Here is a 12,422-nt window from a genome sequence, read left to right as displayed (position 1 = left end):
AATTCTGAATCTCTGCCAAAAGTTCTACAGGAACTGTCACTTAAATATCAGGAGCATATTAGATATCAGTTAAACATGTTTTCAGCACAGTTTAAAGTCCTACGGGATGCTTTTCACCTAGTCAGAGTAGTTTAACATTCCCAACATCATGATTTTGCATGTGGCACCTGCAAAGGCCTTTAACCTTTCCAGGTATTGCATTGTTCTCACTGAACTATTAGGATGTGCTTAGAGTTTAGTTATACCAATTTTGTATCTCAGTTCCCCGTTACAAATGAGTCTCACAGCAAACACTAACATTTAGTTGTGTTTGTTTAGCTCTGAAGTAGAGCTGCTTAGTTTCACCTCACAGTTGCATTTTTCTAAAATTATATTCATAGCCATTAATGCTAGAAGACTTATTTGAGAAACATGTAAGACACTGAGTCTTCAAAGTGCAAAAGCACTCAGGCAAGTTATTTAAAAGCTCCACTGACCTTTGCAGGAACAGTCAGGAATAAACTAACACAGTTTAATAGCCTTGTTCAGTCAGGACCAAAAGTCAAGCAGGGACTTGCTAGAGATATTTAAAAGATACTTGATTAAAATCAGCATGTTTCTGACTCCAATGGAGTGGAATGGTGGAGGGAGAAGTGGGTTTCACTTGCACTGAACAGCCAGTCACTGAGAATCTAAAATGAACAAGGAGGCATGACAAAGCTGGGACCTTGGTTTGTGGGACAAAAAAAAAATCCTATTTAGCTATGTTAAGATCCGAAATAGTCTAAAAAATGTATCAAAAGATGAATATCCTAATATTCCTAATGAAATAAAGAAAATTTTCTGACCGAAATCAGTATTCAGTATCAATGCATTTAAGAGAAATCTACATTCATCACACACTTAACTCTAATCCCTCCACAGGACTGAATTCATTTAGTTCCAGAATTCCAGAATTCCAGAATTCACCATCCATTGAACAGTATCTTCAGATCTTTGTTATTTAAATACCTGGATCATTGAACCAGAGATTTATTGATTTATTTTCAATTCTTGCTGTATTTTTTCATGGAGAGGAAATGTTTCCCACTGCAACTTCATTTTTTTGAACCTGATTACTCTTGAAACAGGCTTATTCCTTGCATAAGACTGAGAATTGCCCTGCTGAATATTTTCAGCATTTGCTGAATGACTTGTCCCTGTCCTAGGTGGACAGAAGCATGACAAGGAGGCTCACTGCACTTTCCCTGAAGCCAGTGGGGTTTATTCAATGAAAATCAATTTGCCCCTGTAGATATGATTAAAGTGATAAGCTAGTCTAATGTTATAGTCACCTGCACAGCACATGCCCAAACACTCTTATCGGACATGCATTTCCACAGTGTGTTTTCCATATTCTCTTGCTAATTTTTTTTTATTTTTTTTTAAATCCAGTTGTTTTTGTGCTGTTGTTATATATGTGTATATATAGCTGATACTGCACAACATGACTGTCAGAAGCATTAACATATACCCTTTGGAAAAGGTTCATTCTTAGTTTAATCTTCTGAACATTTTTAAACAGTCTCTCAGTGGAAAATATTTTCTTATGTAGCAGCTGGATCCCCTCAGTTTATACTAGAGTTTGCCAAAGGATTTGAATCACCCATTAGTTTTAACACAGGTGTACCCAGCTCATTTTATGGACTTGCAAGCTGGATTCAAGTCAAAAAAAAAAAAAAAAAAAAAAAAAAAAAAAAGACTTGTAAACTTCTGTGTAGGTTTATTTTAAAAAGTTTTGAAGTTCTTTTCTGAATATGGTAGTTAACAGATTGGATTTTAACCTTTTAAAGAAAAAGATACTACTTAGAAACAAAGTGTTGGAAGGGGATTACTAGGTCACTGAGTTTAATTCTTGTTCCAGTTTGAAGGAATAACAAAATATGATCCAGTTCATTCTCTTATTAAGAAGGGAATTAACATTACATGATACTTGGCCTCTATTCCAAACTATCCCAATTTCCAGCCTAAATGTATCCACTGATATTTTATGCTATTTTTGTGTGTGATATGTCTATAAGGTACAATGGAAAGTGAGGTTTGCAAAAAATACCTAATTTAACTATGTTGTAACCATATGCAACCTCTATTATTACTGTTATTATGAAAAAATAGCTTGATACCTATCAAAAAGCAATGGGTATAGGAGAGTGAGACCCATACATAAAATAATTAATGGTGTACTGTAGGTACCCATAAGATAACTAAGGGCTATTGACAGACCCAGAGCAACTTTCTTGGCCTACATCCTGGAGAGGGCATACAGTGTGTCCATGAGGCATGTAACTGTGGTTCAGCAGCCGGTTTCTCCAGACTAGTTGCTGCTATGAACAGTTTCTGCTGCTATGAGCACTGTTTCATCTCTGGATACAGAGCTTGCATTTATGCCAGCTTTTGAAAATGTATTCCTTAGGCATTTAGCTTTTCTTATGCATTATATTAAGAGGTTTGGCTGAGAGTTGAGCTAGGCAGAGTCTAATGGGGCTGGCTTTACCTGGGTTCAGAAACAACAACAAAGCGTGAAAACACTAAGTGTTACTAAAACAAAGACACCATCTTTTGGAATCACCCAAAATAGCAGAAGCTGAGAATATCTGCAGGAAGCAGCACTAAAAGCCTTTCTCTCTTTACCCTCCCTGTGACATGAGCTCCTGGAGGGACAGGCTTTTACCTGATCCAGCACCTTTATCTCCTAACTGTAACCATTAGAAGAACACCAAATACTCTAAAGAACTGAGTCTCAGAACTTTAGTCAGTTGAACTTAGGCTCTGATTTTAAAGTTAGATGAGTGCATTGTAGAACTGTGACAAGACATAGATTCCAGCAGGTCAGATTTTTAAATGAAATAAAAAGCAATTCTTTGCAATAGCGATGCCAAAGTTACTGTCCCAGTTCTTACCTGTGGACACACATACATTTGGACAACAAGCTATGCTGACAGATGCTAGTCTGTGACAGTAAAATGCCAAGTATTTCACAGCTTCATCTGTCAGCTGAGGGCAATTGGAGATGTGACAATATTCTAGGTGTTTTGTGCCCTTGCACAACTCCTGAAAAGGCAACAAACAGAGCTGTCATTCTTTGTTAACATGCCTATTCTATTTTTCTCAATTTACAATACATTTATGTCAATCCTTTGATCCATTTCAGGCTCTTCAGTTGTTCTATGTACCCTTCATTAGCAGTGAAGTCACTCAGCTGTAGGCTGTGAATTCCACTGGAAAAAGAAGAGCTGCATTAAGAGGCTATTTTCCATTGCTGATGCTGATATATTATACAGTCTGTTCACTAGAATAAAATTCTGCTCTATACTTCTAGTACAGCTCAGTGTGGAAACTTTTGGTTTAAAAAACTGTAGATTTGTGAACTCAAGAATAAAATAACCCAAACCAGTACGTCTTCACTTAATGGTGCCATGGTATGAGTATACCAGAACATTTTGTGGCATTGGCTTCATTGAGAATCTCTTCTCTTCTATCATTTCCAGCCTAAAACCATGGTAAGATAAATTATATTTGTCACTGAACTGGTCTTCCACATTTTTCTAATCTTGGCCTAAAGCTGACATAATTTGGAATATATTGGAATGAAAATTCTACTTCCACAAGTAAAATCTCTAAAGGAGAAAGAAGGAAATATTTATATTGCAGATTGAATAAAAAAACTGACTGCTTGAAGCTTTCCAAAACCTTTCCAGAATTAGTCCTGAGGTAAACAGACTAAGGACTACATGGATAAATACCATGTGTACATGCAGACAGAGATGCACAAATACACTTACTGAGTTTTCATTGTGAAAAAGAGTCCATAGTAACCAGACTATGGCCACTTTTTCTTTACATTAAGCAGGAATTCAGGCACTAAAATATAACTGATCACTTGTTAACTTTTTGATGACCAAAAGTTGTGTGACTCTATGTGATTTTCATAAGTCTTATGTTAACAGATACAAAGAAACTAGATCAAAGTCTGAAATTTGTTTTACAGGCCAACATTTTAGACATTTCATTTTTATCATAACTCAAGCTGTTTTGTTTTTGGTTTATTAGCTATTTTTTTCTACCAATATAGCTGTACGAAGGTAGTGATTCTTGGGCTTTGGGTTCTTCTTTTATATCACAAAATATTTGAACGTGAATGTTTTAATGTAGGACTGATTAGAATGAACAATTGAGAATTTATAAAAATTGGGTTTGTACCTCTTCTATTTCAATCCTCGCTTTACAGAGATTAACAGCAACACAGGAATATTCTAAACCCCAGAACTGCTTTTTTTTTTTTTTTTTAAATGTGTGTGTTGCTGTGTTTTTTTTGTTTGTTTGTTTGTTTGTTTGTTTGTTGTGTGTGTGTGTATTTTTTTTTTCTGTGTGTAAAAGAAATCAAAATACCTTCAGAATTAGCCTTAGACATGATGACTTAATCACTACATTCTCAGCTAGGGTACGCAGCACAAGCTGAAGCCAAGATTTCAATGCCTGGGAGATATGTTTATCTTGTTTTTACTGGCATAGTTAGTCTACATACATATCTAAAACATCCTTCAAAGTTAGGTTCTGAATTTGCTCTTAAGTGCGATTTGCAAATAATGTGGGAGTAGACTTTAAGTTGTATTTCACAAAGGAAATGTTGCTTTATTTGCTTTCTTCATCTCTGGATCCCTGGCTATATGCCTATGATGAAAATACCCAAGATCTCCAAAAAAGCTGGTGAAGATATGAAATTTTTGCAAAACATTAAGGATATAACAAATAATTGAATAGTATAAGAAGGAAATGTGATTTTCTAACTTATTTTCACAATTTTAATTCTGCTTAAATAAGACCTGAAGGCACACAAGCATCAATGAAAATATGAAATATGAAAATGCTGCTCATAAAGTGAGCATTATCTGAGCTATGAATGAGATCCTATTTACAAAACATATGATCACATAATCATTTACATACTGCTATAATACCTGCAAACAAGTAAATGAATTAACACTCTAAGATCAACATTTTTTTTGGCCGTTTTACAACTTTCTGTATTTTACCTTAACAGTGTTATTAAAGACCTCTTAATATGCATTTTCTTCTCATATAATTTCAATATTCTTTATATAATCAAAGAATAACTAAGATGTACAGCATACAATGGGCAACTTTCTACAGATTTTTCCATAAACTCATATCCTTTGATTTCACCTTTAAAGACGGACTTACCATTTTACTTTCTTATTAGTTATTTTCTTATCTTTTCTTCTTCCTGCCCTCCCTAGATCCATGACCACATGGTTTGTCCTACATCTTCGTGTACTCACTTCTGATTCTTTCTTCATCAGAAAGTTCATATTCATATTGCAGTTGCAGAAAGTGCACTTCTTTTTCACATTCTTTTTTTACTTTATGTACTGAGACGCTTACTGAAATAGCTTCTCAGGGATAAGCATAAGTGAATATTCTCCTCTGAAAGGAGCAGTGCTGGCTCTGCATCGACTTTCAGTGAGATACACAAGATGTACATACTTGGTCATTGTTTTGTGGGAACAAAACCATGGAACTTTACACTCATGAAAGGCCAGTCAGAATTATTCCTAAAGAAGCAAATTCTAATGGTCTGACATACACGTTGGGTAAGAAGATTCAATCCAGATGCATCCCTTGTGGTGCAGCAACAACTGACTCATTCTTATAATATACAGCTATAAAATGATGGATGTTGGAGTTTCGTAAGGAAAAAATGTAGAGGCTGAAGACTGGGATTACATGATGGTGGTGCCTGTACCTGAAGCCTGACAATCTGAAAGTGTTTATGGGCAGAAAATTGATGCTGCTAAACAACATGATTTATACATTTGTTACATGTGTCTAGGAGCAATTCTCAGTTACAGAAAAAAAGCAGGATGTAAATACGATCTCTCTTCTCAACAAAATTGATAGTTCTTTTTTTCCATTGTAAAGTTATCAACTAATGCTTATTATATTGTTCTGAAACACAAAGCAGTAAATCAATGCAACTGTATTGAATCTATCAAACCTCCATAAGGATGTAGATAAACTTCAAGCGTATAAACAACCTGTGATAAGGAACAATACATTTTGGAGACAGTCGTCTCCTTTTCTTCATCTAAATCTTCAAACTAGATTCACTTCATGGCCCCTAGATAATGTATGGAACTAAACAGCAAAAAGTTGACCCCTATCCACCCTTTTCGTGCCACTTGCTATTGTACAGATCTCAAGCATATTCCCTCAGCCATCCCCTTTCCAGACCGCAGGTTCTTTGCTTACTGATTTGCTCCTTTTATGGAAAGTGTTCCATACATCTGATCATCCCTCCTGGCCCCTCTGAGTCTCTTCCAGTCTCCAGTGCAATGTTTTACCCATAAAAAGAATTCCAGTAACACAGAATAGCCAATTTTTGCAAAACAAGATAATGAATACTAATAAATCAGAATTTCATATGTAGTTACTGCTGTGATGATAGTATAAGGAAGATAAATATTTGGACGGCAAATCTCATTGTTGACTAATTAAAAAAGAAAGTCCATAAATCAGAAATACAAAATAATTTATCAGCATTGTAAATTGAGTTCAAATACTGTATTACTATTTATATTTCTATGAAATCGCTAATTATTCAAAAAAGCTTTTTTACTGTGTAAGTTCAAAACTTATCATTGACATAAAAAATTGCCTTTGCTACAACTTCAATTTTTAGACTGTCTTTTTACAAATTAATTAATTTCCTGCGTGATTACTTCTTAAAGATTATTGACCCTGGAAAATGTCTAAACTTATAAGCTAATGTTAAGATCAGAATAGTAACCAATACATATTTATATTTTAGCCTAATCTTTTTTCTTTTTTCTTTTTTTTTTTTTTAAAGAACTATATCTGGCTTTATATGGTCAACATCCAATATTTAAATTTCTAAACCAACGCATATAATAATCAAAAGAAAAACAGTGGGGAAAAAATGAAGTTTAGTGAGATTCAATAGACATTCTGCTGTGAGTATGAGGTCTTTAGAACAAGAGGTCAGTATTTCAAATATCTAGCTGAAAATACATGTAGTCTAATTTCAAGTAGATTAATTTCATCATTACACATGATCAAATTATGCAGTTGATGTTTTCATAGGACATTTTAAAAGTGGAAAAGTGGTTGTGGTTTTTTTTGTGTTTTTTTTTTTTTTTTTTTTTTTTTTAATAACACGTAATTTGTGTTTTGTTTTGTTTTGTTTTGTTTTCTATAAAATAGCTAAGAAATCTCTTCAATCTGGATGAGATGTGTGCTTTTCTTATTGAAATATATGTTATTTTTAAGGATTTATGCTGGTAAGAAAGATACTTTTAGAGTTACATTAAGATATATATTTGTGTCACTAAGAGACAATTGTGGGTAGGAATGGATCAGCAGCACAAGAAGAACCACACATAACAGGCTAAATGAAATTTATCTATTTCATTGAGCTAGTCACACTAAGTCAAGTAAACACGGCATTCAACAAATGGCAACAAAAAAAAATAATAAAACAGTAATTAAATTTTTAAATTAAAAAACAGTAATTCAATTTTTAAAAAGTACAATTCAGTAGAAAGGCTCCCTTATAATCAATTTCATTCTATGCAGAGGGCAGAATTTGAGATTCATTATAATTTACAGAAGAAATGAAAAAAATGGAAAGGAATAAGAAGGGGAAAATGTTTTCTAACAGTGAAAGTGTAGAACGTTGCAATGAAGAATGAATGAAGAGTAAAATATTATCTGTTTTGGACATGGTTAAATTGACAAAATAGAGAAACGTCCAGAACACACCAAGAAAAGAAATTAAGTTTTACCTGAATCCCAGTATCACTGACATTTTTGCATTCTGCTAGAGAAAGTTGCTTTATTTTTCCATGACAGCCACGGACTCTCAAACCCTAAAAAAAAATCCAGAGAAAAAGTAACCTTAAAAATCAACATATGCAATTACATATAATTACATTTAGTATCCTAACATGGTCTAAAATATCCAAGGTTTGTATGTTAAACCTTCTACCTAAGAATTACAGCATCTTTTAAGACATGCAAATAATAACTCTGCAGAATACTCTCACAGAACATTATCTACTTTTTACAAAGAAAAACAAGGATTGGAGATATTATATAAATGAGCTATCCAAAGTCACTCACTGAAATCCTTGTGGGAAATATAGCCTGGATTTCTTTCCTCCACCAAATGCTTCATTACATGACTGTTCTCAGATATTCAAAATAACTTTCTTATTGATTGCATTTTTTTTTAATCAAACTGTAAATAATTATAATTATTGTCTAGTTATGCTCTGATTCTGAAGTGTCTCTTAAAAGGACTTTCCTGCATCCATTAGAATCCAACAGAATAGCATTACTTATTTTATCCACCTTTGTCCATAAGAGCCTATAAATGCTAGGCTCTTATGTACATCCTATTCTTCTGCAGAATGCATGTAGTTTACCCTCCTATTTTTTCTTGATGTACATACAAGAGTTAGGAATTCTTTTTAGAAAAAAATCAATAGCAAAAGCAAAAAATTACATTTTTTAACCTGTTCAGAAAGAAAGAAACTGGAGAAAAGTGGTATCTTAAAATTGCTGCCTTTAGGATTTTCTTATCAGTGAAGGTCTTATGACTAAAGCTATGCTTATACAACTTCTGAGTACAACAAGACAATACTTGAGATGTTTGAGTCACACTGATAGGTACATTCTACTTTAGAAGAAAAAAAAATATTCAGGAAAATAGGGAGGTGAAAACTTTGATATATTCCTATTTTAGGAATGCAAAAGGATCAGATGATGCTTTGCATTTTTACTGCTCATACCCCAGGAAACAGAACCATGTTCTTATCCTCAACTTTAATTTGAAGGAGAAATAAATGATAATTTTGTAAAATATGTCTTGATATTCATAGCAGAGTAGTTGTGTGCTTTATATCATTAAACAAACTTTTCTTCAAGAAAAACAAAGTTATCACTTCATTCCATGTGGTTAATAAATTATCTACAATTAAGTAGTGAACAGCACTGCTCAGAGAGGAAATATCATACTGACAAAATAAGCACATTTAAGTGGTGTCTGGAATCCAGATGTGGACACTGTAATGATAATACTGGGAGAGTGCGGCTGGAGTTCAAATTTTGAGAATTCCTGAAACCTCACAGGCTGAATAAAAACAGAAAATGGAACAATGAAAAAGATTTTCAATCCTAGCTGCTTATGAAAATAAATAAATTTGCATTTTTTTTTCTCAGCAGACGCAGTTATATGCTGACCATTACTCATACCAGCTTCATGAAAATCTACAGATTTCAAATTTTTGTTGACCAAAATACTCCCATTCAAGAAAACAAATAATTGTCTACCTAATCCTCAAATGTGTTCATGTCAGAACAGGAATTCCTTACAGAAGAGACTCATAGTGTTAGGGTCAACCTTTAGAACATAGTTTTTTCATCCATTTCTCTTTACTTAAAAATGGTACAACTTTATGGTACTTGGTAATGAAATTATAACTTTTTTTTTTTTTTTCTTTTCCTACCTGACAACTAACACTGCTAATCTATAATGATTTCATGTGACTATACTGACACTGTGTCACAATAAAATTATTTTTACAATAAAAATCAAAGTCTCCTTTAAGGTGTTTCATTAATAGCACCAGATTTGAGAAGGCGAAGACTAAAGACACAGTATACAAGGAATGTCATTAGGAACTGTCAATCACACATAGAAACTATGAAACTTTGATATTTCCAAAAACAAACCTCTTCAAACAAGTTCAATGCAGGAAGCCTAATCCATAAGAATTATTTAACTATTAGTTTTTATTTTAACATATGTATAAAGTAGCCAGTTATCACTACTTTTGATAGAATTCCTGTTTTATGCAGCAGTATTCCCTGATAAACAACATCAGGGATTCCCATCTGAGATACTGACCTATTTCTGAGACTTATCTTCTATACTAATTCTCCAGACATTTTTAAAAGATATGTCGAGAACAATGATAGTATCATCAGAACTCCTGGGAACATATACTAGCAAAACAGACACTACACAGCACATAGACTATGACACCTACTCTAAAGGTTTCCAAAACATCTCTAACATAAAGAAATCTCCCATGTATCTTGGATTAATTTTCAGTTGCCATAGTGAAAGGGAAGACTTTGTCTTGCATGTCTTGTATAGCATTTTTATTACTGTCTCCATTAAAAAAAAAATAAAAAAATTAAAAGAAATATTTTCTTCTTCCACAACAGCTGCTTTTTTCATGCAACTGAACTTTACAGTTTTGTTCTGTTTCAGTTAATTCATTATGTGAGGCCTACATACATTTGCAGATCATTTATTATTATTTCACCACAGTTTTTGTAGATAAGAAAATAAGAATCTACCATACCAGATGGTGAGGGTCTTCACTTGCTAGAGACAAAAGTCATCTGAGGCTGTGGCATGCAAAACAAGAAATTCTTTATTATTTATATTTGCAAACTGCAACCCTATGCCTTTCAACTGCAGACTGCAATGAATGTATCATCTCTTACTAACATGTGCTACATTATTTTCAGCTTCTGAGATTTCCATTCACGCATCTCTTCGTAACCCTAAAGGTCAGCATCTGTAAAGTATCTATGTCTTTATGTTCCAGAGATACACAGATGTCTCTTCCTGTTCATACCCCAAATCAAACAGACTGACCTCAAAGTGACTCCAGTCCTGGAAGACAGCTCTTCTTAGGAGGTAACTCCCACCGTCCGTTTATGAGTGATTTTAAAATGACTCAGGTCATCCACAAAAATGCTTAGATTTCTGCACACAGTAGCCATGGTCTACCAGTTTCATGCATCAAACACTTAGTAGAAGATGAGAATGTAACCCATATCTTGTGGTATCATTTTCCTAATAATATACACGTGGGAGAACAATGTTCACTTTCAGATAGCAAACACCTTCCGGAAATTTTGTAAGTTCTTAAACAAATGTAGGTATATCATTTCCAATAGCTGAGCTAATATAAAGGTGGGTCAGACCAGCTTACCGGAACTATAAAGACATTTTTTAACTGCAGTGCAGAAATCTCCCTGTAGGACTGTGTATAATGTGTTCCATAAAACTTAATTTTTGTATCTAAACCCACTTGTGGCTAGACCAAATCAAAACTTATGAAATATGTTTCTTGATACTAAGTCCAGACAACAGGGCTTCCATTGTAGCAAAATATCCTGTAAAAGCACTGAGCCCAGTTTTCAGCTTTGCTGGGTACCTTTAATTCCTACTAATTTTTGTTGGGAGTCAAGGTGTTAGCACATCTGGCACTGATTGTAGTGACTCTGTGCTAGTGTTTCCTATTTCTACACAGAATTAAGTTCCTAAGTCTTCAGGCCAAATCCTCTTTCTCTATTCTCCCAAGAAAACCGAACTGCTAACATCTGATTCCAGAGCTTGCATGAATATGTTAACATGTCCTTCTCCCTGCCTTGGGGATGTGTTTTGTCACTTCCTTTCCTTTGTAAATCAAATGCAGCTAATTCATTTTCAGTCTGTTGCTGCTTATAGCTATCAGCCCCCGTAATATTTTTTCTCTTAATCTTTGCGAGGTTCTTCCTCAGTCCTACTGGTCTAATTTTTTAACAGACCAAGATGTAAAGCCAGGCTATAGATTCAAGACACGATAAATTCAGAATCCCACTGCAAAAAATGAAAAATAAAAAAATACACAGTGCAAAACCAAAACAAAACAACAACAGCATCAACAACAAAAACTTCTACAACTGTGTAAAGCCAAAATGATTTTTCCCCATGATCTGTTTAGAATCTTATTATTAAAATATCAGTAGATATTTATGTTGCAGCCTGGCCTTCAGGACCAGCCAGGATCTGAAAATCGTTAGTGCAAACACATAAGAAAAGAAAGCAGAACTAATTGTTCATATATTCCCCGCAGCTTTAAAGAACAATTTTGCATTGGCAGCATACAAAGAATTTGTGACTGATATCTTGACTTGGTGCCACACACGATTCTTGCAGAGGCATACCAGTCAGAGGAGAGACTGGCACCTTAGGTTCATTGCAAGAGAGACTTCATGCATAACAGCCATTGAGGAAGAAACTGTGACAGAAAACTCCTTCTGACACTTCATATTTCCTTTTAATCTTTGATTTTAGAAGTGTACCAGAGTTCTTTCTATTTAAAATTGTTTTACCCATTTTTTTAATATATTTCAGGCTATTTTTCTCTCTCTCCTTATTACACTGCATGTAACCTACTAAGTTTCCCTGTCAGAGCATATACTGGTTTGGTTGCTGGATGGTATACATATGTATATCTCAGGAGTCACCTTTAACAATTCCTTTTTTATTCCTTGATAGGCTTTTCCCGACTGTCTAAATC

General features: G+C 34.1%; 1 protein-coding gene across 1 annotated transcript in view; it reads right to left on the bottom strand.

The window, feature by feature from the left end:
- The window catches only part of FBXL13 (F-box and leucine rich repeat protein 13), a 70,844-nt gene that overhangs the window by 7,419 nt on the left and 51,003 nt on the right, over positions 1-12,422 (bottom strand). The window contains 2 exon segments of the mRNA XM_068670167.1: positions 2,935-3,069; positions 7,842-7,925. Of these exon segments, the coding sequence (XP_068526268.1) occupies positions 2,935-3,069; positions 7,842-7,925 (219 nt within the window).

The sequence above is a fragment of the Anas acuta genome, chromosome 1, assembly GCF_963932015.1.
Source record: "Anas acuta chromosome 1, bAnaAcu1.1, whole genome shotgun sequence".
Lineage (NCBI taxonomy): Eukaryota > Metazoa > Chordata > Aves > Anseriformes > Anatidae > Anas > Anas acuta.
Note: the sequence above shows the minus strand (reverse complement) of the source record. Positions and strands in the feature narration are given on the sequence as shown.